Here is a 25,994-nt window from a genome sequence, read left to right as displayed (position 1 = left end):
AAATCTTAATAAATATATAAAAACATACGTTTAATAAAACATTTTAAAAATGTGAAATTTGAAGACAAATTTTTCGTAATAAATGATGATCCAACAAGAAATCAAGTTTATATTAATGAAGATAAAAGCTAATGTTTAACATTTATTGTCTGCAATTAACATAATTTGAGCGTTTAGTTATGAGTTTAGGGCTCATAATTAACTCATTCAAACCTACAAGACCAAGAAACAAAGCAAAAAATTTAAGTGTATTAATGGAGAAATTAATTAATTCTTGAGTTGAACGGTGAATGGCACTTCCATTTTTGGGCATAATTTGCATGGTTCCATTTTGTAGGTAACTCCCCAAAACCCAACTCCCCCATGCAGTTTCCCCAAAAGGAACTGTAACCATTCCCTTCAACACAAACCGAACCGAACCCCTCCTTTCCTTCCCTTCCCATCGAGCCCAGTGCCAAATCATGACACGCGCCTACACTCGCCTATTAGATAACCTGCGGGCCCCGCTGTCCCCACCTCGCGTTCCTTGGCCTCGTGATTTGATGTTGGCATGCTGGCAAAAAGCCAAGCCATGGGTCCCAAGAATGGACCGCATGCGGCCCCCACATGGGGTAAGCTGGGTTTCGTAATGCACATGATTACCATCATGATCTGATGATTTTTTGAAGCGCGTGGCTCCAGAGTGTGGGGGTTGCAGCAGCTTTTGGTTTTTTGTCCCTCGAGTCAACGGTCAACGAACGAGAAAGCCGCTTTTTAAGCGAAGTTAAAAATAAAAAATAAAAAACATCTCTTCCCCATTCGGACAAGACCTAACCGCGGTTAAATAAACTTTAACATCCAATAAAAAGATCTCAGTTACAACATCATACTGTTTAAACCAGTGTTAGAACAGAATCATGGTTAAAAGTTGCAATGAACTAGGGTTGAGTTAAGTCATGCAAGCTAAGCCAAGGAAAAAGCCATATAATCATGATTGAGCCAATAGGGTCACTGACATAAGTCATGATTGAATCTATACCCATCTGTCTCTTTCTCTGGCTCTGTTATATCTCTATATATAGTCCCATCCTTTCACTGTTCTGCTGCACCAAAAGCAAAAGGCTGTTTACACGCCTCTGGCTGCTAAAGCTCAAGCCATTTTCTGCTCTTCTTTTCCTTCCGTTTTGCTTTTTGGGTTTTCTCAGAAGCCAAACACACAAGGGAAGAAAAACCCAGAAAGGAGGTGGGAAAGCTGAGAACTTTGGTTGGTTCGGAAAAACAAAAGACGATGGGTGGTGAAAAAGATGATGGTTTGGGGTTGAGCTTGGGCTTGGGATGTGCTCAAAATCACCCTTCTTGGAAGTTAAATCGCATGCCTTTAGCTTCACCCCGCATGCAAAATCTTCAGCGGAAGAACACTTGGAATGAGCTGTTTCAATCTTCTGGTATGTTTCTCGTCGCTTAACCCCTTTTTGTGTTTTGAGAATGAGAAACGGTTAAATTTTGAAGAACACCATGTGTTCTCTTCTAGGTTGACTTCGTTGAATTGCCAAATCTGTATAGTTTTCTTTGCCTGCACCAGCATACGGGGTTTGTCATGTTTCACTTCTGTTTTCATGACTATACCCCAACTGTTTATTCTTTCCTATCTTTCAGTAAACATGAAATCTTGAAACCTGAGGGAAAAATCAGTACTACTATTTTACATTCAGATCTGATGTTTCCATCATCTCCTTCTATCTTTGGGTTGCACATCCCTTACATTTACCATGTTTGATTTCTTTCCTTCCTTTTCGAGTGAAAATAATCTTAAAACTCCAGTATTTGGGTCAACAAACTTGAAACTTGAACAATTTTGTTACATTGCCTGTTGTGTTTGTCGTGTCACAGGTGTTAGCCGATAAGGCTAAGCGGGGTAACCCCTACTTTTATTTTGCTAGTAACTTGTTTCCTAACCAACACAATCTTCATGGGCCTCGATTTTCTTGTAATTAAGAAGCTTTCATTTACAGTTAAACTTGACCAGGTTGATGAAATGATTTTTGTTGCACAATTTAAACATGCAGATCGAAACCTGGATACGAGATCATTTCTTCGAGGGATAGATGTGAACCGGGCACCTGCAACGGTTGATTGCGAGGAGGAAGGTGGGGTCTCGTCGCCCAACAGCACCATTTCTAGCATAAGTGGGAAGAGAAACGAGAGAGACCTTGTGGGTGATGAAACTGAGGCCGAGAGAGCGTCTTGCTCTCGTGCCAGCGATGATGAAGACGGCGGTGCCGGTGGCGATGCGTCGAGAAAAAAGCTTAGGCTCTCAAAGGAACAGTCCTTGCTGCTTGAAGAAACCTTCAAGGAGCATAGCACTCTTAATCCGGTTAGTGGCATTTTTCCGTTATTTGTTTTGGCTTTTGTAAGGACAGTTTTCAAATGTGGCATTGATGTGAAATGTGGGTTTCGTGTTTCTATCTACAGAAGCAAAAGTTGGCACTGGCAAAGCAATTGAATCTGAGGCCTAGGCAAGTGGAGGTCTGGTTCCAGAACAGAAGGGCCAGGTGCGATATTTTTGATGTTTATTAAGGGTATTTTAGGGTCTTGATATAAGGGCAATTAGGCGCTTATTAATGTCTGGATAGGAATAGAGTTGTCCCTTTCGGCTAAAGAAGATTTGAAAGGATTCTGGGGTTGCTTTCACAATTTCAATGCTTAACTCTTCTCCTGGATTTTGACGCAAAGTGATTAATGAGTTTCTTTTATTAAAGAGTTTCTTGGTTTTTTTTTGACTTCCTCTAACGGGTGCATCTCCTATGGAGTGAAAGTGTCAGCCTATTAACCCTGATGTCATATCTTTAGGTTCACTAGGTGTTCAGGTATAAAGCAGCTCAAAGAGCTGTAGATTTGTCCCTGCAAGTGGGTTTTTCATTAAATGATAAAAAAAGAAGAAGAAGAAAAGTTACTCTAATGCTAGAAAGTATCAGAAGGATTTGCTTCTGTATTTTGTAATTGTCCAGCTTTACTTTTTTTTTTTCTGGTTTATTTAATAGCTGTCTAATGCCAGCTTGGACCATAAAATCCGAATCATATCTCAATGCATGGAATTGAATTGGTGCAGGACAAAGTTGAAGCAGACGGAAGTTGACTGTGAGTATCTAAAGAGATGTTGCGAGAATCTGACCGAGGAGAATAGGCGGCTGCAGAAGGAAGTGCAAGAGCTTAGAGCTTTGAAACTCTCCCCACAGCTCTACATGCACATGAACCCTCCCACAACCCTCACTATGTGCCCTTCTTGTGAACGTGTGGCGGTTTCTTCCTCCTCCTCCGCAGCAGCTGCTGCTTCCTCCACCCCAACGTCGACCGTCCCAAACCGTCACCACCGGACGAGTCCCGTTAGTCCTTGGGCAGCAATGCCAATTAGTCATCGTCCCTTCCATGCCCCTGCATCTAGATCATAAATAGGATAAACCATGTTTTCTCATTTGGGAAAGATACATAATCAATGATGGTGGTTACTGGTTAGGATACCATTTTTTTTTCTTCAAATCCTTGTTTCCTTTTGGACTAAAGAGAGGACAAAAGAAAAAGAGAAGAGGATGTAAAGGGTTGGACTGGTGACAGAAATTTCTGTTTATAAATAGAAAGCAGGGAGATAAGGAAATATAACAGAAAGAATCTGAATCCCTTTCGGTTATATTATTGTGATCTGTTGCTGGCAAAGTGAGAAAAAACATAGAAATGAAAGGAAAGGGGACAACATCTACGGATTCTAACTTTGTTCACCACTTTTTACTTATCAGTAGCTTTTTCCATGTGAATGGTTTTGTCCAATTTAACTTTGATCAGATTCCAGGATTCTGTCAAACTCTTTGCAACAATGACTGCAGGTTAATGGTTATGGCTACTTAAACCTAGAAGGACTGCACAGCAAATCTAACTACTAATTCCTTTAGTGATCTTCATCATGTCATTCAATACCTCCAACGGTGCATGTCCCCAAATACAAACCAAAATGGGCAGTTGGTTTTACTCTTTCTAGTTCCTTTCCTCTTTATACCTGAACAAATCTGTCCAAATCAAAAGAGATAAATGTTAGAGAATATTACCCATCTTTTAAATGATTCATAAAGGAAGCAAGGAAGCTAGGGACGGAGCCTAGTCCTTTAGGAAGCAAAGGGGTACCGATGCTCAGCCTAGCTAAAGAGTTCTCTCAGCCACAAATTATCATCTTAAAGGGTACTGCTGCTTTAAGCCCAAAGACTAAGAGTAACTGAAAGTTTGGCTGCAGAAGCTTCCCATCACTATAATTTCATCACTTAATAGCATGTTTGGTTGAGAGAATGCCTTTCCTCGTTTGGTTATCAGATGACTCAATGCAATCTCTATTCTCCAAATTAATCAATCCCAACCCTTATATGATATTTGCTATTCCACGAGCGGGGAATAAGCTATGGAGCGTTTTAAAGGGTCTAACAGTGGCTTCGGAGTCAGGGCATAGAAGAATTGACTTGCAAATTGACAATAGCACAGTCATGAAAGGTATAAATCCAGCATCAACAGGCATCAGCCATAATTATAATCTAATTCAGGCGATTAGGAGATTGCTTCTGAAACAGTGAATCATAGAAATTAAACACATCTTTTGTGAAGGAAACATAGTTGCAGACTGTACAAGATAACACAAGGATAATTTTATGTTATTTGATGTTCCTGCTTCAGAGATTAATTCTTTTCTATTACACCATGTAGCTGAACTCAACTTATCAAGCTAATAAATAATAGTCTTCATTCAAAAAAAAAAAATCTAAAATTAATAAGACAAAAATACCCCTTACAAGTGAAAATGGAAAAAAAATAAAAATAAAATGTTTAAGTTTTTAATTATATATTGTAAAAAATTAATATTTAAAATTTAAAAATTATTTTTACTACCCATACATTGCAATAAAACATAACAATTCCTACCTTATTTCATTTTGTCAACTAAACTATATAATAACATTCTCATTCTATTCATACCTTATTCTTTTTCACATAATAATTATGTTATTCCACGAATTAAATGTACTATTAAATTTTAACAAGTGTTTGTAGGCACCCGATAATTGGACATCAGAAGCATTCAATACAATAATAACTGCATTAGGGATGAAAGTCGTCAATAATACACTTAGTTTCAACATTGAGCAACTACTTTTCTCATAATTAAGTCCTACAAACAATAATTAAGTCGTAGATAAGTCTTCCCACTCTACTTTCTCTACTTTAGCTAAGCTAAACCTTCCTAGTTCTATACATGCATTTTTGGTTGATTTGTCAGCTTGTTTAGCACATTCTAGCATGCCTAAAAAAATATCCATAGGGAACAAGAACAAGCAAGAAACGAACAAAGACTTACCAAGGGAAAAAACCAGATAAGAAACAGGACATTAAGATAAAAACAGAGAACACACTCTTGCCTGAGACTGTATCAGTAATAGACATCTAAAAGTTTGAGTCAGTGGAGGATTTTCGTTTGTTTGTATCTCAAACTCTCTTTTCTTCCAATTTCCTAGCAATCAATGTCCCTTCAATTACCTAACTTGCCAAGTAGAACAGCCAGATGTATGTATTATTGTAACCTATAGCTCACAATCTCTAAGCATTCTTCAATTTGTTCAGGAACTATGAAGCAGGGGGGAAGGCTCTCACAAAAACTTCTGAAGCAATAAACAGTTTCAATAACTTAAAAAGTTTTCGCACATTTCTGTTCAACAAAAATTTATAATTGCAGCCCTGAAAAGAAAAAATCTGCATTTGACATATATGTGTAAGAATTAGAGGAAAATGACAAATATTTCTAGAATACAATATTTTTAGAAGGAAAGGACTGATATAGAGTCAAACTGCATTCACAGTGTCAGCAAGTGAACGAAGTATGCATCCCAAACCAGCTCTCTCTGTAAGCTTCTCATGAATCCTAAGACACTGATCACATGTGGGGCGATCTCCGGTTGACAATCCTCTATACAAGTACCTGGAGAGCATATAACAATCATCACTTGTTATTTATTAGCAAAATCAAATATAGAACAACTGAGCATGCATCCAAAATGAAAGCAATTTATTTCCCCAGAACAATAACATTTCATTAGGCCATTTTCAGCAGTGGGACTTTACAACCTAGTGAAGGATTCACATTCTAATTGTATTCTAATTAGTCAGTCTATAAAAAATAACAGGTACAGTTGGTTACAAAATATAAACTCATCAGCTGCAGGTACATGTAGACATTCCTTTGCCATTAATCAATAGTGAATACGCATTACTTCTCAATAATCCAATGCTTAGCAGATCAGCTAGCTCCAATTCTTCTCTAACAAACCATAAAGAGACCTCCAATTAAAGGGTAACCATTGGGCCAGAAGCTCAAAAAACCATCACACAAAATCCTGCATAAACCAACTCAGATTGTCACTCAACCTCCAGAGTTCCTAACATTCCAGCCAAATTCAGATCTCTTGTTACCAATACTCCAAGTTCACTACAAGGACCGAACTCCAACAGAACGAAATGCTTAAAACCTGATATCCTTTGAAATGGTCAGAAAGCAATTCTGTCATTTGCAAAATCCCTTATGAACCAAGTAACAGCGTTTACTATCAAACTTGTTATCAGTTCAATTAGCAAAAGTGTAAAACCATAACTCCAATGCCGACCATGGAAATTCTCAAAATTCAGCTAGCACATCTAAAAAGCTCAAGGGTAGGAAATTGGACTCATATCATCAGCAATAAGAATGACAATAACATAAAGTTACAAAGAGGAAATAAAAAATAGTAGTAATCATTTGGGTAGAGATCAGCAAAATCATGTATAATTGGTAATAACATTAACATGCCATAATTTCTAGTTCCTAATTTAGAGATACAATACAAACAAAATAAATGAAAAGAAAGACTTACTTCATAAGAATATCATAGTACTCAGGATCCAAAGAAGAGAACATTCCGTCGACATCTTTTATAGCCATTAGAGCTCTATGCACCACTATCCAATTCGCCGACTACAATACCCAGAATCCAAAACAAGAAAAGTTTAGTTCTTTTTTATAATTAAATAAAAAGAAATTGAACAAAAAATTTCCATTTTGTTTTTGGGTTCGAGACCTTGCATCGCTCGTCTCGAGTCATAGGAGGAGAGCCCTCCAGCGCTGTTTTAAGAGCTTCAACGGGCTTATTCCTGAGGGAAGAACAAATCAATCCTTGCTCAATTAGGGTTTCTTCTTTAAAAAAGAAAGAGGGATTTGATCCGATTAGAAATTCTTACTGTTTAAGTAAGCTCTCGATCTTCCTAGATTTGTGCTCGATTCTTGTTATTATAGCCTCTGCATTATCAGCTTCCACAAATTTCTCTGTTCCTGCCATCGCTGCTTCCCTCACTTTCTCTGATCCAAGGTCTCTGCCAAACTAAAAACTTTCCCGGAAAAAAGTTTTTTTCCCTCCCAACGGTGTCGTTCCAGGCCCTTGACCCAGAAGGGCAAACCGTTTTTAAGTTTTTCCCACCAAACGCGCAGCGACAGCGACAGCGTCATGCCTGTGGAAGGTCAATTCGGTCATTTAATTCAACGGTCGTGACAATTATTACAATAATCATACTTTTGAATTCTGCTCCCTCTCTTTCCAACTTTACTCTATTCGTAACCAAACTATTTTCCTTGCTTTCAAAGTCTTCCTTTCTTCAATCAATCATTATCATTTTATCTCCTCGTGTTTCCCCCATTTTCTCATTCACCGGAAAGGAAAAAAACCTAACAAAGCAAGCTTAGCGGCCGAAGCAGAGAAGCTTGTAAGCATTTTCTTCATCAATGGCAAATTCATACCCTCACTTTACAACCAGACCCGTCACAAGAGACAACAGCAGATACAGAAACAGTACTAATAATTACACGCGCTTTGCTGGTAAGTTGTTTTTTACTTTCTTTCTCATTGCAATCCCATTGTTCCCTTCCCAAGCTCCAGATTTCGTCAACCGAACGATACTCAACAAGTTTTGGGAACTACTCCATCTTATGTTCATCGGCATTGCTGTTTCTTATGGTTTGTTTGGTCGTAGGAATGTTGATAATGGTAATCTTGATGATTCTCAGTCTAATGTTCCTGGAATGTTCCATCTTTCTCCTATTTTTGAAGATGGTTTTGATCACTCGATGTACTATAGTGGGCAGGGTAAAGATGGATTTTTTAATGCTAAAAATGGTAGCTTTGAAAACCCTTATGAGGAAAATGTTGTTCAAGCTTGGAGTTCTAAGTGTATTCAAAGGGAACCCATTGTTGTGTTGGCTCAACCAAATTGTGGTATTGAAAAGTATGGTGAATCAGGTTCCAATACTGACTATAAACCTTTGGGGTTGCCTGTTAGGAGCTTAAAATCCAGAGTTGGAAGTCGGGGTAGTCCTGAATTTGGGAATGGATCAAGCGAGTCTTCTGGTACAAGCGTGAAGGATTTGTCGCATAGTTCTGATAAGTGGAGAAGTGAGACGTTTGATGATTTAGGTTCTGAAAATTTGGAGGGGAAGTTTAGTGAGAGTCATGTTTTAGGTTCCCCCATTCCTTGGCGTGCGAGATCTGGAAGGATGAGAGAGAGAGTTCGGGGCGGTGCCACTCGTCCTTCTCATTTTAGGCCTCTCTCAGTTGATGAAACTCAATTTGACTCACTCAAATCACGATCTTTAAGATCCACAGTTTCATTCTCTTCACAAGTTGGTTCACATTCACATTCACCGAGTAGCCTGTCACCCTCACACTCCAATTCTTCAGAATCACCAAAGTCCAATATGAGTGAATTGGTGAAGGAAAGGAGTCCTCGCGGGTCTTTTCCTCCTACTACTTCATCATCAATACCAAAACCCATGAGTAGCAAAGCTTCAGTGACTGCATCACATTCTCGGCAGTATAGTGATGGCTCCTTGTTGGCGATCCATGCAAGGAAATGCTTTGAGGATGAGTTGAAGGAATTCTGTGACAGCAGAAAAGATGATTCATCATGTAGTAAACAGTGGATTTCAGGTTCCTTCAAATTTGAGGCAAATCCCGCAGCTCCTTCTAAGGCTTCCTCAAGAGGAAAGTCAGTTAGGACTTTTAGGACTTTTAGAGCTAATGGCAATACCGTAGGGGCAAGAGAGGCTGGAGAGAAGAATGAAAATCATTTAAAGGGAAAGTTGGCAGTGGCATCTGATGAAGTTGAAGAGGCTTACGCGGACAAAAGTGAACCAAATATTGGAGGGCTTAATAATCACTCAGTTGGGTTCAACGGGCAAAATCTTGGAGGTGACTGTTATATGCCAAAGCCAATATCTCTCAAAAACCAGAACAAAGAAAAACAAGAATGTTCTGAGCATGCTGCTGTAGAGTTTGGAGAAGACTCAGAGAGAGAGAATGAGGATATTCAAGTAAGCTCAGATGACGAAACCATGTCTGGAACCTTCTGTGCAGCAGGAAGTGATACTTATGAGGTTGACAGGAAGGCTGGTGAGTTCATAGCAAAGTTCAAAGAGCAGATTAGGCTTCAGAGAACGACATCAATTGATACACCAAGAGGGCTCAACATCGCTGGTAACATTTTTAGGTGAAAATAGCTGCAATATACAGCTATAAATTTCTAACATAAGGGTACAATGATTATTTGGAAGTTGAGAATTCTTCATCCTTATGGTCCTGGCATAGTGGCCTTCCTCTTGTTTGTCATTCTGTCTTGCCTACTTTACAATACACAGTTGAAAATAGGATTTTTTTTTAACTTATTACTACTAGAATCAAGTTTCTGCAGAACCGTATTCAATGGTGACAACATGTTTTGAATTATTAGTTCAAAAGCTGCAAAATTCATTGACTTTTGCTTCATCAGCCTCTTGAATCTTGATATTTCCTTTTGATTTATGGATTGATATGAGATTGATGACCATAAACATATGTCAATCAATAAGCCTGAGAATTATGACTTTGTGGTTAACAGTTATATATCTGCGTAGCTTTGAGATATGCATCTCCTTCAGATTTCTCTTGTCAAGCTTTCAACAGAGTCGAATTTTTGTACAAAAACACATGAATCTGGGATTTTGCATGTCTTATCTAATTCTTTCTATGAATTCAAACAGTTTGGGGCAGTTAGGAATTGATTCTTCCTACTAGTTCAACGTAACAAGCATCTCCATAGATAGAGGCATGCACGGTAGCAAAGGCGAAGATGAACTGAAAAACTCACCGATGACCCTAACCAGAACCTTTCATTGATTTGTGGGTTTCCAATGCTCCAGCCATTGTCAAGATCTTATAACCATGGGCAAATCTTTTTTGGCCTCATGGTTCTAACAAAATATTAAAAATTCTTTTACCAACAATGTAATCTATTATTATAAATTCAAACCAACTACCACCAAATATTAAATAAAAACATATATTCAAACCGACCACTACTTTGATAATTGCATGATGTTATTTGTTTGAAACAACATTATAGAAAATAATATTATCTTTGACTCAATAGAGTTTTCACATTATACATTGTCGTCTTGTCATGACTAAAAATTTAAAATAAAAGTATAAGATATTTATTTTGACTCATTACATGCATTTAACATTTAAAAATAAAAATAAACTTTAATATACACAATGACTTGTATAGAAAAGTACATCATACATAAAAAATATCATTTTTTCTATCCATTCAATTATAAATCAAAAAATCAAATAAAATTAATATCGAATAAATCAAATTTAATCAATTTCCATCAATTTATCGAGTTGGAATCAACTGATGATCATCCGTATACATAATTTATTTGTTCAATTGTCACATGGCATATCAATTTTATTTTGGTAACATCATTGATTTTGTCATCAATATAATTATCATGAAATTAGAAATTTTTTTTAAAAAAATCTAGCATCACGAGCTTGACTATATAATAAGATGTATTTTTTAAAAAGAAAATCTAAAACGTCATCGTTTTGGTAACCGACGTTGGATTTTATTACCGCTAAGTTTTCCTGATTAGGGGAGGGTCGAAAATTATCTACCTGGAGAAATATAAATTACTTAATTTCCTTTTCTCTGAAGTTGTTGAAGATAGGGAAAGCGAGAAAACAGAGAAACTGACTCTGCAAGGAAAGGGCCAAAATTAAAGCTTTGTCTTTTAAATCCTTCCATTTCGGGTTTTTGTTGTCTTCGCAATCTCTCCTTTCTTTTCTTTACCTCCCCTAAAAGTTTATCTCTTTCTTTTTCTTTTTCTCTTTTTTTTGGTTATTTTATCTTCAAATATGATCCAGATCATGCATGTTTCAATGTCAAACATGTTCTCAACTGTTCATAGTCAGAATTCTTGTTGTCAAGGTTTCAATTTTCGTTGTCTGATTTCAGTCTTCATCTGTTTTAGTTGATGGGCATTCTTCTTTTTCGTTGATTTGCATGTTATTCTTGTTGTAGACTTCAGTTTTGGGTAATTGAGATTAAAGGGTACTTTTTTTTCCTCTGTTGATTTGAGTTTTATTTTGTTTATTTTAAGGGTTTAAGGGAAATTTTTGTTTTTTTTTATTTGCTGTGTGTTCTGGGGAATTAATTGAGAGAAAAGCGATGTATATTGAGGAATTGAAGGAAGGGGAGCAGCAGGATGAAGATCTGAGTAAATTGTGTGGAGAGAGCCTGGTTGTTTGGGATGCAAAAAGGGTTTTGGTAGGAGCAGGAGCACGTGCACTTTTTTATCCAACTTTGTTCTACAATGTTGTCAGGAACAAGATTCAGTCGGAGTTTAGATGGTGGGATAGGGTTGATGAGGTATATCACTAACTCATTTGCCTTTTCTTTATGCAATTATCTTTTGCTGGAATGTTTTTCCCTTTTATGTTTGAATTTGACATATTATTATAATGAATTATGCCTTAAAACTATGAATTGTAAAGGTGATTTTATTGTTGCAATATTATGTAGCTATTGGGCAAGGGAAGGGAGGGGGGATTGGGGAGGAGGGATTTCGATCTTAATATTCTGTTTTTGTTGCAATTCTGCTTATGATATCTTTTACAAATTTAGATCCCATCATTAATTTGATATTTAATTGACCATTTAGAAGTCATGCTTCAATGTCTTTAGAATCTCACCGTCTAAACTTTGAGGTCAGCCTAGTAGTTTGATTTTCAAGCTCTGACAGATGGAGCAATATTTCTCTTGATTGTTAATCATGCCGATGATGCATGTTGTTGTTCATAGTGCTTTATCTGTTAAATTGTTTTCTTTAGCTCACTTTGCCTTGGTTTCAGTTTATTTTGTTGGGTGCCGTGCCTTTCCCTACTGATGTGCCCCGCTTAAAGGAACTTGGTGTCTCTGGAGTTGTGACCTTAAATGAACCATACGAGACTTTGGTCCCAACATCACTATATTATGTAAGTATGCTCTTTGCTGATTTCATGTTATGTTGTCTATGCTAATTCTGTAAATATGGAATATATGTTGAAATAAATAATCAGAAAATTTTAGAAAGTGGTGGTTTCATGAAAAATGTACCTAGTTGCCTTGAAAAGTTACATAATTCGAGCTATCTTTAAATGAGTTAAGAATTTAGATGTGGAAGCCAAAGTGCTTTAAACTTGAACCTTTTCATCTATGCTTTGAAGGTACTCAGTGCATTTTTTAGCTATGATATGAACCAAAGAATGCATGGAAAATTTTCTTCAAGTTTTATTCATGAGAAAAAAAATTTAGAAATGCTGCATACACCTTCTATCAGAAAAATAATATTAGTATTTTTTTATCCAATCACACATAACCCTCAAAGCTCAAATATTCATGGTTTTTGTTCTTTTGCATTGCTAGGCTCACAACATTGATCATCTGGTGATACCTACAAGGGACTATCTTTTTGCTCCTTCATTTGCTGACATATGCCAAGCTGTAGACTTCATACGCAGTATGTATCGTCTGCGGTTTGTCTTTATTGTTAGTCAAGTATATAAATTTTTTGGCTTCACATTTACTTATTTGGTTTCCTTTTGGGTGCTTTATGAAGATAATGCATCTCTTGGAAAGACCACATATGTTCACTGCAAGGCTGGTCGAGGCCGCAGCACAACTATTGTTCTCTGCTACTTGGTATGCAATGATCAAAATTAATTGAGTATCCAACTGACTTTAGGAAGCAGTCTTATCCTTTTTTAATTATAACAGGTGGAACATAGGCATATGACACCTGATGCAGCTTACGAATATGTCAGATCTATCAGACCTAGGGTACTTCTGGCGTCTGCACAGCGGCAGGTACGCCTTAATGGGTGTTATTTTACTCTTGTTTTATTCTTGTTGATTTGGCAGATAATTTTTAGTACTTCTTGTGATATGAATGGTTATGCTCTTGTCAGTCTCATATCATCTTAATCCGTTGATATAGGCTGTTCAAGACTACTATCTTCGCAAGATTAAAAATAATGGGATACCTGGAAACTCTTGCCGCATGATAGTGAAGAAAACCCTAGTTCTTCCAGCAAAACAGGATACGGCAGCCTTTGATGATGGCTCTGTAGTTGTTGTAACAAAGTTAGACCTTGATGGATATGATGCTAGCTTTGATGCAGGCGTGTCAGCAAAAGAGATGTTGGGAGAGGGAAGCCTGGCTGGCAGGTTTCAATTTGCTGGTCAGGCAGCTATTGCCAGACTTTCATGCCTATGGCTTCGTTGCCATGCAGATCAGAAGACATCAAGGAAGCCTGGTCCTTTGAGCAGTCTTGGTATCGACATCCGGGTTTATTGATTCATTGATGTTAATTTGAGCTTGTTTTTTTTTTTTGTCAACTTCCCATTGTTTTCAGAAAGCACGTGGTGTTTTTGTGTTATTTCATTTTTGGTTGGGTCAGGCGGAGAATGCAGTGTATACTCATTCCTGGTTAACTCAAGTGAGAGGTAAACGTATAGAGAGCGAGTTTAGTTTTCGTATCTTTCCAGAAGCATAGAGATTGAGGAAGCATGTGTACATTGGTAGGCGTGGCATTTCATGGTAAGTTTCAATAGTACTGCAAGTTTTAGTTGTTTAGGTGGGGAAACACTTCCTAAGTTTGAACATGGATCAAAATGTGAGATGTTTCTGCAAAATGTTGTCATATTTATCGATCTGCTTATCTCCCAGCATATGCATACCTGTGTACAAGGAAATACCAATTTGTCATATGCATACCTGTGTACAGTTTCCTATGATATACAAGGTGTTCTGAAAACCGGTCTCGGGGAAAAATGACAGTATTTGTTTCTTCTTGAAAGATAGCTCACTGAAAAAATCATGATGGAGCATTCCTTCAATGTCACGTCAGTGTGAGATAAAGATGAATTTTAGATTTATAAATTAAAGTGTTATTTTTCTTAATAGATATAATTTTTTAATTAAAAATATGGGTTCCTAACAATCAATATAAAAAATTATTTAAATTTTTACCGATATTGAACCATCACGAGAGATGTTAAGGTCAAGGTATGTCTAAATTAAGATAGGTTTTTTTCTTTTATGGGTAAAAGAGTTATGGTTACAAGAAAGTTGAGCAATTAATAAGAAATGGGATGAATTTATAAGTTGAAAATTATAACACATACCCTTTGTTAGAGACGAATAAAAAGAAGTTGCTTTCCTTGGTGTCGTGTCTAATTGTATATGATCAATACTTTGAATGTGCCCGAAATATATTTGGTGAACTCAGTTGATTGATTAAACATGGAGAACCAAACTCAAAATGTCTTATTAAAAAGATTCATATTTCACAGTGGAAAAGGATAGAACAAGAGAAACGTACTAAATTGAACATGCAATAAACCTTTTGGGGAAATAAGGGAAATATTAAGAAACGGCAGGGGGTGTTGTGATATTTAGACAACTTACCCGCAACTGAGGATAACACGAGCAAACTGGAAACGGCTATTCCGGCCTGGAAAAGAAGCCATGCCCATGATTCTCTCAACTCCCCTTCTGTCTGAGCCATCGTTTCTCTGTAAGTCTCTTTTCCTCTGTCATACATTTACACTTGCATATCTCCATAACCATGGGATTCAACACTTTGTTGTTCTTCGAACAGAGATTTTGCTTTCCATTTCTGGGTGTCTCGAATTTGCTCTTTGAAATTTCTTCTCCTTCACTCTCAATTCTTACTCTCCCCTTGACTGGGATAAGAAGAACTTGGGTGGCTAGTTAAGTGGAAAATACTTGACCCCTGAAGTGATTCTAGAATTATAGAAAGCAAATCTGTGTCTCTGTTGGTAACAACTTAACGACTTAACGTACCTCTGCAGAAGCAACTTTTAACAGGAACCTTAGTTAGGTAACTTCCATAGAATTAAGAAGAGGCAAGCAAGGACATTTACCGTCAGCTTTTGGCTTTCTCGTTTGATGCCATAGGATTTTTCATTACTTCTTGTACTTTATTCCATAGTGCTTAGACTATCAATGCACTTTGATTAACCTTTTGACAATCAGAATGTTTGCCTGACGCACAAGTATATGGTCAATTCATCATCACTGTGTTTATTGACATGAAATCCTTGTTTATTTAGTTTATTACTAGTTTCTGGTGGTGCCTATTTGAACCTCTTCAGTTCCGTTTGATCTTTTGAACTGTGAACTACATTGGGTTTTGACAACTCTTGGTTCTTGTTGCATCTTTCAAGCATTACTTTTCTCAATCAAACAATGAACTTACATGTGTACCTCTTAAAATATTAGTATATCTTGTTCATACTTTTGACATCCGACATTTCAGCATATTCCAGGGGAGGAATTTTCTCCTCTCAAAGGAAGAAAAATGCATTTTGCTGCTTGAGTCACAGCTTGAAAGAGAACGGGTGAGCCTTTGTTATAATCTCCTTGTTTCCTGTATTTTAAAGATTGCTTAGGTCCTTACCTTCATGTTCACGGCCAGAGTGCAGAACAGATATGTATCACACCAGGAGGGAAACTCGAGTCGTAGGTTTCTTCTTTTCCTTTTGATCTCATCAGGCCTGTCTCCAACTTTGTCTTCTTCTGGAAAGACCAAGAGTAAGAACCCCTATGATGAAAAACGCTTGCTAGAACAGAATAAAAGGAGACAGAAAGAGAACAATGCTCCTGGAGACTTCCCAAATTTCATCAGAGAAGGTTTGTGTTGCAATGATAGAAAGTCAGACAGTCTAGCAATGTCTAGCAGAATGTACTCCATCTACAAGTATTATACCCATTCTGAACCCAAATAAGCATTCTGATCAGCATATTTGTGATTTTTACTTCATCTATCATTCTCTCTTTCTCTCTTAGGGAGCCAAGGAGGGAAGGAGAAAGAGATTTCTGACTTTTAGTCATTGTAAACCTTCTATAAATTCCTCTAACCACCACTAAATTTTAAACATTTGATTCAGGTTTTGAGGTTAAGGTTGTAGCTTCAGAGGATTACAAAAAGAGTGATTCAGGGCTTATATACCGGGATTATGAAGTTGGTAAAGGTGATTGCCCAAAGGCTGGTCAACAGGTTTTTTCTTTCATTGTCTTTGAACCATCTGGTCATTACCTTTTGCTATGGGTTCTTAGTAGTGTTAAGAAAAAAAAGCAATACATAAGTTATTTCGGGAAAATGAGTGCAATTTGTGAAACATGTTTGACATTTTTTCAAAATACACAAAGGAAATTATTTGTTGTAAGGTATTACGTTTAGTTTTTACCATTTGATGGAATTGGTATCAACCTCAACATGATTTATCTTGGGTGCATTTGTGGTAATCTTGTATCATTAATAGAAAGCTTCCTGTCTCAGCATTCTTCTCTCCAAAAACACGATAAAGTCACAGTGGCTTCCTTTTGCTGATCAGAGAATCTTTTCTGGCTGTATCATTTAGGATAATTTAATCCATCACACCTTATTGCTTAGAATTCAAAGACAATAATAAACCTAGTTAGAGGCATAAAAATCTGTCCCTAATATAGGATTTCCTGAGCTTAAATTGATTAAATTGCAATCAGACAATTTACCTCCAAATCATATAGCATAAAAGTTATGAAATTGAGATATTATATGAGAGTCTTACTCTATAAGTTTGCTTTGCTAACCATTACAGCTATAGAAAATGAGAAATAGAGATATTACTGCTATATCCATTTATGCCTCCTCCTAACTAGAAAAAAATTTCAGGTCACTTTTCACTATATTGGTTATAATGAGTCAGGCCGGCGCATTGATAGCACCTATATACAAGGTGCTCCTGCCAGAATCCGCATGGGAACTAATGCAGTGGTTCCAGGTGAATAGATTATAAATCAGGCATTCATTGCTTAATGGCTATCTGATACTGGAAGTTCTCCCATCTTCCCTTCTGTTTTCTCCCCCTACAAAACATAAACAATAAACCATATGATGAAATATGTGAAGAAATGACTGACCTAGATCATATATGCAGGATTTGAGGAAGGAATTAAGGACATGAGGCCAGGGGGGAAGAGAAGGATAATCATTCCCCCAGAACTTGGACCACCGGTTAGTGATTCCTGTAGCTTGTTTCTGTTTGTTTTAGCATCATCTTTTTTTTGTTTTTCAGGTTTTGTTGGTGTTTCTAATATTACCATAACTTCAGACCAGTAGCAAAATTTTTCATTCAACATCCTTCTGCACTTGGTTCAGGACAGAGATGGAAGTAAATTTGTTGGTTGAATAATAGAAATTTCAAGGAATCACTTGTCTAGATATGGAAAAGAAAAGGAGAACGATTTCCTCAACTCTTAATTTAACTTTGATTAAGATACAATATGATGCTTCTTGATATTGATTAACTGCACCTCAACCAGCAATTGATTGTCTAAACACGATAGAGTCACAATATTCTCTGTTGTGAAAACTATTATCATTCATACTATACTGCTTATTTCCCATGTCATATTCCCTGTTCTGTCACACTGCAATGGACTTGGGTTAACCCTTTTTTTCTTCTTTCATATTTCTGATAAATCGACTTGGATTAACTTGATTAAGTGGAAATTATGTTGTCCTCTTCAGGTAGGACCTTCGACATTTTTCAGCTCAAAACAGTTCGAAGTCTTTGACATAGAATTACTCAGCATACAGAACTGTCAAAGGAGAACCATAGCTTTTTATTCTGATTTTGTATGCAATTGAGTGATGGGAAAATTTTGGAAAATCAGAGTCTTTGTTCCTTGTCCTTGAAACAGGCCTCACTTGAAAAGTTATGTAATGTATCTGATTCTTTTTCAAGAACTAATTGCCTTGCTTGTGTTCAAATGTGACTTGCGAAGATGAACTAAAAAGAACACATTTGGAAATCATTGAATTGTCTGGATTAAGATCAGGCCGGTATATATCCCCACGAAGGGACTGACAGTTATCAGGGAACAGGAGCTGTGACTATAGTCCTCCGGGAAAATAGAGAGGGGGAGAGAGAGCCCAACTATGGTTTATCAGTGATGCTTGAAAATTAGTAGGGATGCATGGATGTCTGCATTAAGATCAGGCCAGCATCTGCCCCTACAGTGGGACTGACTGTTATCAGAGAACAGGAGCTGCAACTGTAGCCCTTTGGCAAATAAGAGCGGGGGAGAGAAAGAGAGAGTCCACCTGTGGTTTATCAGTGATGCTTGAACATTGGTCGGGATGGATGTCTAATTCCTTGATGCTATCAGAGTGATGGTTGTCACCTGTGTATTTTTGTATTTACTTTGGGTAATCAGTTTGCATTAGCACAGGACACCATTTCTATGAAGAAAATTTTCTTCACGGCCAACATAAAATAAATATAGAAATAATTTTCGATGGAAACACTACAAAAAGTCAATGACCCATATGGTACACTTCACTTCAACCTATGAGAACCCTGTGCTGCTGTGAAAACGGCAGCTTATGGAAAACCTACCCACGTGACAAGAAATTAAGACTACACTGCGGAGAACACCACTGGGACAACATTCTCTGTTCATTGGAAAGCAGCTTGAAGCCAAGAATTGTTGAAGAGAATTCAATATCTACAAACCTATTATTCAACTTCTCTAACTGAATGGCTTGATCCAGAGTATTTCAACTATTAAGCGTCTTATGATTCATATGATGCGCAAATACTCTTATTGCAAGATCAATGCAATAATAAAACAATAAACTGCAAGCCATACTGAGAAGCATACGTAGTCTCAACATGTAACTAGTGTGCATCTTCTTCGGGTGCCATATGATAAATAATTGTCTCATCTGAACTTGGATTAGCATGATACTGTCCATAAAATGCATAAATACCAACAGATATTATGCTGAGGATGACAAACCTGATCCATGCTTCATAGTGCAACTGTGCAAAAGAACAAACAAAAAAATAGTTAATTAACACTGTGCAGCATTGGTCTATAAATTTGTCAAGTCTTATTTCCTTTGTCAATTGCTTTCACAAAATTAATGCAGTAATTCCAAAGGAGAGTAATAGGGGCTTTTCGCAAGCATACCTGAGCAAACAGGAAGATGTTGAAAAAAATGCAAACAGATGGCACAATGGGAACCCCGGGACAAGAGAAGCCCGGAGGATCTGAATAAGCCTGAGAAAAGGACATTAAGGAGTTCAATAAATCTTATTTAAGAGGTGTTTACAGATACAGTTGCCATGTTACATCAATCAGAAAGTAAAAGTCTGCACTGTAAATAGGCAAAACTGCATCAATCTAAAGCAGTTGCAAAAGGACTTGTTTTCCATATTTAGAAGGTTGTTTAAAGCCAAATTCAAAAAACCATTCCACTAACACCATTAAGACACATGTACATGAATAATACCTAAAAGACCCTCCTTTCCTGCCATTAATAAGGAATGGTAGAAAAAACAAAATTATATATTGATAAATTCAATCACCTGACGGTAGCAAAGAGCAGCACAAGCAAGTACGGCTACCACCACCGCAACAATCATAAAAATAAATGAAGCACCATAACGGTAAAGAACTCCAGTAGCAAAACCACAGCATGCCACTAGGACGATGCATATGACACCTTCACACCAGGTTGACATACATTTTGAAGAAGCTTGATTTCCTGTTTTATTTTTCCAGCGAAGAGTTACAACGCATGCTGCAACAACAGAATAGCCTGTCTGAAACAAACCAAAGTGTAATATGAGGTGCATATCCTTTGCAATCATGCACAAGTTAAACCAATCTGTCTTTCCAAAACATCAACTTATTTTATGCAAAATAATTTCCTCTGACCTCACAACCATACAACATAGCACCCAATACAGGCTTTTCTATAAGTTACTGCATGTTGTGATAGAAACCAAGGTAGGCACATTAATATGATAGGTTATTAGTAAGTAATAAGTTCTGAAGATAGATATCTGCTTCCATCCAGAGCTGAAAATAGACTATTTTGATAACCTAAACATGACAGAAGGAAATACACCATATGCTGAAGCACGGTACATCTTCCAAATTTGTGAGTCATGCACATTCGGTGTCCACTTACTTCGAAGTAAATGGCATTATAGTTTGGGAGAATTTAATAACCATATATATGATGAAAAAAAATATTGGGCAATGACCTTCTCAAGAAAAAAAAGGCAACAACATACCAGTGAACCAACTGAAAGAATGTGCGATAGGATGTGCACGTTAAACAGTCCTCCCAAAACAGCAGCAATGATACCGACCCAGATTTGAGAATGAATAGGTGTGTGACGTTTTGGGTGCACTTTAGCAAATAAAGAAGGCAGCAAGCCATCCCTTCCAAGCCCAAGATATAAACGAGACTGCTCAGAGAAACATTCCATTATGTACACTGGGAACATGTTACTCGATAAGGGCATAACAAAAACTAGAAATTCTAAGTTAGTTAACCTGGACATAAAGACCAACTAGAAGGGTTGTTGTAAGCCCAGCAATAGCTCCAACGCTGATTAAAATGGAAACATATTTCAAACCCTTGGATGTGAAAGCTTCAGCCAAAGGAGCATCTTCTCCCAGGAGATTGTAAGGTACCATCCCAGTGATCACCAAGCAAACACCAATATATAATGCAACACATATAAGCAGACTTCCCAAGATTCCTATTGGCAAATCCCTCTGAAATATCGAAATTTAAACAGGGGAAATATAAAAGAAAGAAACTAATAGATAACATGCAGACACTGTATAGAATTAGAATACAAAATAAATGCTTGTACTATAAATTACACGCTTCGCAGCATGAGGCATGGAGTCGATCTCAAAATAAGAATACCTGAGGCCTCTTTGATTCTTCAGCAGAATTAGCAACCGCATCAAATCCAACATATGCAAAGAATACTACAGTTGCTCCCGTTAATATTTCTTTAAAACCATTGGGAGCAAAAGGAGACCAATTATCTACATCAACCTCGAAAGCACCAGCAATGATGACAAAAATAACAATGACAATCTGCAACACAGTTTATATGGAAAAAAAAAAGTTAACCCCAATTCACCGAATTCCTTCTTTAAGTAAGACCTTCTCTAGTTGTTGCTTTCACTATAGTTACTTTCTCAAAAGTTGGTATTTATGTTGTTACTCACAAAGGTCAAACTGTTAACTTTTAATTATTCACAGATCTTATTTGCTTTTTTGTTTCCGAATATGATCTTTGTTACTCCCAGAAGGAAAAACCAAACCAACCCTTGAAAAAGAGAGTACCTTGGTTGCAGTCATGAAAGAATTAACAGCAGAAGATTCTCCAACACCCCTACAGAGAACAACAGTCACAAGGGCAAGAAGAATCGGAGCCAAAATATTAATAGACAGAGTTCCTCCAAAGAATTCTTCGCCACCGTGACCAATCCAGGCCGGTATATTTCCTTTCAAAGCAGGAATGAGCTCGAAAGCCGTAGCCACGTAGCTCGCCAAGCTACGCGCAATACTAGCTGCCCCGATATGATAATCCAACATCAACTGCATGAACACAAGAAATGCTGTGATTTCATTGAACGCTGTATACGCATACAAATAAGCGCCTCCGACTACGGCCGGAAACCGCGACGCTAGCTCCGCGTAACACAGCGCGTTCAACACACACGAAGCTCCCGCGAGTATGAAACTTATCGTCACTCCTATAACAGAAACGAAATCACTCAGAAATTCAATTCAGAAATGAAATCCAGGAACTCAAGAGAGAAAAAGAAAAAGAGGAAGAGAGAGAATTGACACGGACCGGGGCCGGCATCGCGAGCGACGGTACCGGTGACAACGAAGATGCCGGCGCCGATAGATGCACCGACGCCGAGGAGAAGAAGATCGAGGATGCCGAGGCGGCGGATGAGGCCATCGCCACTAGAGGTAGCACGGCCGAAGGAGGGGTTCAGAGTTTTGGCCCTAAGAGCGGAGGAGCAGAAATGAGAGAAGCAAGAAGAAGAGGAGGTGGCATCTTTCTGTTGGCTCCCCATGGGTACGGGAACCTAAGACTTGTTGCTGCAGTAAATGTTTTCGTGTCCTGATGGTATTTGATCTTACTTATAGTGTCGGGATTAGATGGGGTTAGGTCCGGATCTCGAGGCTTGCTCTTAGGCATTTTAAATCTGCTCATATTGTTTTTTCATATTAAACTTGTCTTTCTGTTTTTGTCCTTTACTCATCAATTACTTTCTGTATTTGGCTGTTTTCTTGTTTAGGTTCATGCCTGCCTTCCCTTCTATTTTGTTAGGCCAATTAACCCATGCCAATTTAGAGAAGTCTATTTTAAAATATTTAATTTTAAAATATAAAATAAAAAAAATAAATAAATCTCATTTATATCATAGGTGAAATAAATTTTAAATTTATATTTAAAAACCTTCCTCCATCATATAGCATGTCTTAATATTTTTGAGATTAAAACTTAAAAATATCGACCCATGACTCCTATGCTAACTTTTATAATTCAAATAATTAAGTTGTTAATTTTACCTTATAAAATTATAAAAAATACTGTTATTTTTAAATTATAAACAATTTTTAATTTATAAAAAATTATTTTAATTAATAAATTAATAATTTATTAATTTATACACCAATTAAGCATTTTTTGTTGCTTAATTTATGTATAAATTAATCGTTTGGCATCAACTTTAATACTAGAAGCCGTCTAGTACAAATATGCACTGAACACTATATCATAACTTTTTAATGCACTAAGAATAATTAGAGATGATCAGGTCTAAGGAGATCAATTTCAAGTAACATTGAACACATAATTTTTAAAAGTCTCTTAATTGAGTTATGTGTGTGTATAATTTTGATATATAAAAAGATTATTAATTTATATATCAAATAGGACTTACATGTTTTTTTAAATGTATTAACTTAAAAATTTAACGAATTATTAATTATCACATTGGTCTAAAGTCATGATCGATGAAAAATATTATTTAATCAATATTATTAATTTATCAAATATTAATCTATAGAAGTTTTAATGTATCTTTAAATATGATTAAAAATAAATTAGTTTTCAATTGGGGATATTTTAATAATTTTGTAGGATAAAATTAATCTTTATGCACAATATATTAATTTAAGGGGAAATCACAAAAGATACAAGTAAAGTTTATTCTAAATATTAATGGCAATCAAATAAGGTGATTAAAATTTTCATTTTTAGCCTTGGAATCAGTAGTATAGAACTTTCTTTTTCTTTCTTGGTAGGTTGTCATGATAATAATAATTATTATAAAAATTAACATAACCAATCATTATACACATATGTGAAGCTGTTCAAAAACAAATGTTTAAATGACCTTTTTGGCAACATTCTGCTGCAATATTTATTATTCATTACTGTCTCCACCTTCAGCTTCCTACCTTGTTCGACAAATTAAGAGTTGGAAAATTAATCATTAACGGTGGTCTAACAATCATTCGAGCATCGAAATGGAAATACAATATGTATATATATATATATATATATATATATTATTTTTTCACTTTTATCAAATTAACATTTGAAAACGATTGAAATTTTAAAATTTGTTCTTTTTGTTTATATGTAGATATATATATATGTAAATATGTGTATATATTTTATGTTCATGTTATTGAAGTTTTAAGAAAATAAAAAATAAAAATTATGTATATTTTATCTTTTATTTTGCCACTAGATTTTCATGGAGAGTAATGAAAATTGGGAATTGTAATTAGTACAATTTTGGTAAGACCGTTGCAACTTTAAATACTCATTAATTAATTGTCTCCTTGTTCAATTTCATGTCAACTTCACAATTTAAGCATTTTTAAAGTCAAAATACTATCTTTATTGATGGGCTGATACGAAGACTAGTGAACATCGTCTGTAAAGTATCATAATCATACTGTATTTAGATAAAATATTAATAACTATATGAATAAATAATAACATTACACAATTAATTGAATAAATTAAAATTTTAAATATGACTTATTACACGACACAACAAGATTAGATTTTAACACCATAAACTCTTTTAAACACAATTAAAATAATATTAACCTATTTTTATATATTATAAATAAGTTAAAAATATCATATTATATTAATTGACAGTATAATTCGATTAATTACGTAAATTAAATTAATTTAAAATTGTATACTATAATCTTAAACTTAAATTCATTTAATTCCGTAAACTCGCGTCGTAGTAATATATGTGTCCAAATCTATATAGTTATTAAAAGAAACATGTTAGAATAATAGTGATAGTGTAGTGATCATTATCCCATGGTTTGCAACCAGGATTACCTTACACCCCTTTCTCCTCCGTCCAGTTCGTCGGACTCCAATGTGTAAATCCAGAGTAGTCCGACGGTTTACAGCAACCAAACGCTCCTTCTGGAACTTTTCGACGGTATCGTTGAGAAAAGCTTGGTGTCAACAATGCAGTTCTTGATCGTATTCCAGTTCTGGGTTTCGTTGACTTCCTTCTGAATCCAGTTGGAATATTGTCCGAGCTCGTAATCTTTGTACGCTATTCCAGGAAGTGCCTCGCCGGAATCTTTACCTCTCAGGGACGATGTGAAAACGGTGAAACAAAAGCGAGAAAGATTGTTACAAGGATAAAGGTGAGGTAGACCCGGAGCAGAGGCGCCACGATACAGCACGAGCCGATGAAGCCCGCCGGAGAGATGATCCGTGATTAAGACCTCCGATGCTGCACAGCGTCGTCTCGTCTGTTATAACGCATTCCGTTATGCGTGCCGCTCTTCCTCAGCGAGATCCCCTCTTCCAAGATCGGGATGGAGACCAAGAATGTTAGCAAGTTGATGATTCCGAGCAGGTTGTTACTCAAGTGGAACGACATCGTTGGTTTCCGCTGAGGCGCTTCCATTTTATTGTTTGGATGATGGGAAAAAAAATATGTCGAGAGAAAATTGGGAAGAAAATGCTTGTGAATGTGGGGACGACGTGTGGGCTTAAAAACGCGCGAGAATTTTAATTTTTGAATGGATACTCCGAAGATTGGGTCAACACGTGTGAATACTAAAGAACGTGAGAACTACGTGGACTCGTTTAGCCTTGATTGCTGCCCCGTGGCAGTGTTTTAAGAAAATTTACTTTTTATTAATTAGTTTTAGAGAAAGATTTTTCTTTTAATTTAAATTCTATTTAATTGATTTTTTTACTTTTTCCTTTTGCAAAATGATCACTGAAAAGTAAAAACAAATAAATAAAAAACAAGAAAATAAATACTTAATTTGTCTTTAAATGTTTGCCTTTTTTTATTTCCACGAAAATTAAGATAAAAAGTTTATATTTGATATGTTTTATATAAAAATTTAATTTTTTAATAATATGTATTAAATTTTTTTAATAAGAAAAAGTAAACAAAATATAAGAAATAAATTTATTATACATAAATGTAAGAGTATTATGTGTCTAAAAAAAATTTAAAAAAACTTCATTTTGTGTATCCAAAAAATATGAATAAAAAAAAAAGGTACGAAAGGAGTAACAAAAGGAAAAATATGGATAAAAGGGAGCTTAATTAACTTTAAAAAATGGAAAATTTTTATCTAAAATAAACAAAATTTTGGCCAAATTGGCAGGTACTACGTATA

General features: G+C 36.2%; 6 protein-coding genes across 7 annotated transcripts; 4 read left to right on the top strand and 2 right to left on the bottom strand.

The window, feature by feature from the left end:
• Positions 1-1,006: 1,006 nt before the first annotated feature.
• Positions 1,007-5,524, top strand: HAT3 (homeobox-leucine zipper protein 3). The gene is made up of 4 exons (XM_021424755.2): positions 1,007-1,424; positions 2,046-2,353; positions 2,452-2,531; positions 3,089-5,524. The coding sequence occupies exons 1-4, from the start codon at positions 1,268-1,270 to the stop codon at positions 3,426-3,428; spliced, it is 885 nt and encodes a 294-aa protein (XP_021280430.1). The 5' UTR covers positions 1,007-1,267; the 3' UTR covers positions 3,429-5,524.
• A 143-nt stretch (positions 5,525-5,667) lies between these two features.
• Positions 5,668-7,459, bottom strand: LOC110413800 (actin-related protein 2/3 complex subunit 5A). Its single transcript, XM_021424757.2, has 4 exons — positions 7,279-7,459; positions 7,119-7,191; positions 6,915-7,015; positions 5,668-5,986 (listed from the first exon to the last, which is right to left on the bottom strand). Exons 1-4 carry the CDS (start codon positions 7,374-7,376, stop codon positions 5,851-5,853), a joined length of 408 nt encoding a protein of 135 aa, XP_021280432.1. The 5' UTR covers positions 7,377-7,459; the 3' UTR covers positions 5,668-5,850.
• A 201-nt stretch (positions 7,460-7,660) lies between these two features.
• On the top strand, positions 7,661-9,851 carry LOC110413792 (cotton fiber protein). Its single transcript, XM_021424749.1, has one exon. It carries the CDS (start codon positions 7,817-7,819, stop codon positions 9,578-9,580), a length of 1,764 nt encoding a protein of 587 aa, XP_021280424.1. The 5' UTR covers positions 7,661-7,816; the 3' UTR covers positions 9,581-9,851.
• A 1,188-nt stretch (positions 9,852-11,039) lies between these two features.
• Positions 11,040-14,085, top strand: LOC110413170 (phosphatidylglycerophosphate phosphatase PTPMT2-like). Its single transcript, XM_021423904.2, has 6 exons — positions 11,040-11,781; positions 12,264-12,386; positions 12,817-12,910; positions 13,010-13,092; positions 13,168-13,257; positions 13,388-14,085. Exons 1-6 carry the CDS (start codon positions 11,581-11,583, stop codon positions 13,745-13,747), a joined length of 951 nt encoding a protein of 316 aa, XP_021279579.1. The 5' UTR covers positions 11,040-11,580; the 3' UTR covers positions 13,748-14,085.
• Positions 13,851-18,574, top strand: LOC110413171 (FKBP-like peptidyl-prolyl cis-trans isomerase family protein). 2 transcript variants are annotated; one of them, XM_021423905.2, is made up of 8 exons: positions 13,851-13,990; positions 14,852-14,969; positions 15,735-15,816; positions 15,894-16,108; positions 16,366-16,475; positions 17,133-17,241; positions 17,398-17,474; positions 17,991-18,574. In XM_021423905.2, exons 1-8 carry the CDS (start codon positions 13,988-13,990, stop codon positions 18,108-18,110), a joined length of 834 nt encoding a protein of 277 aa, XP_021279580.1. In that variant the 5' UTR covers positions 13,851-13,987; the 3' UTR covers positions 18,111-18,574. The 2 variants fall into 2 exon arrangements, with proteins under 2 accessions (XP_021279580.1, XP_021279581.1); XM_021423906.2 differs by lacking the exon at positions 17,991-18,574 and adding an exon at positions 17,572-17,965.
• Positions 18,575-18,734: 160 nt separating this feature from the next.
• Positions 18,735-22,429, bottom strand: CAT9 (cationic amino acid transporter 9). Its single transcript, XM_021423903.2, has 8 exons — positions 22,141-22,429; positions 21,627-22,039; positions 21,198-21,374; positions 20,816-21,040; positions 20,551-20,727; positions 19,837-20,073; positions 19,439-19,528; positions 18,735-19,287 (listed from the first exon to the last, which is right to left on the bottom strand). The coding sequence occupies exons 1-8, from the start codon at positions 22,370-22,372 to the stop codon at positions 19,144-19,146; spliced, it is 1,695 nt and encodes a 564-aa protein (XP_021279578.1). The 5' UTR covers positions 22,373-22,429; the 3' UTR covers positions 18,735-19,143.
• Positions 22,430-25,994: the final 3,565 nt, after the last annotated feature.

The sequence above is a fragment of the Theobroma umbraticum genome, unplaced genomic scaffold (assembly GCF_002168275.2).
Source record: "Theobroma umbraticum cultivar Fairchild unplaced genomic scaffold, ASM216827v3 scaffold_4.1, whole genome shotgun sequence".
Lineage (NCBI taxonomy): Eukaryota > Viridiplantae > Streptophyta > Magnoliopsida > Malvales > Malvaceae > Theobroma > Theobroma umbraticum.
Note: the sequence above shows the minus strand (reverse complement) of the source record. Positions and strands in the feature narration are given on the sequence as shown.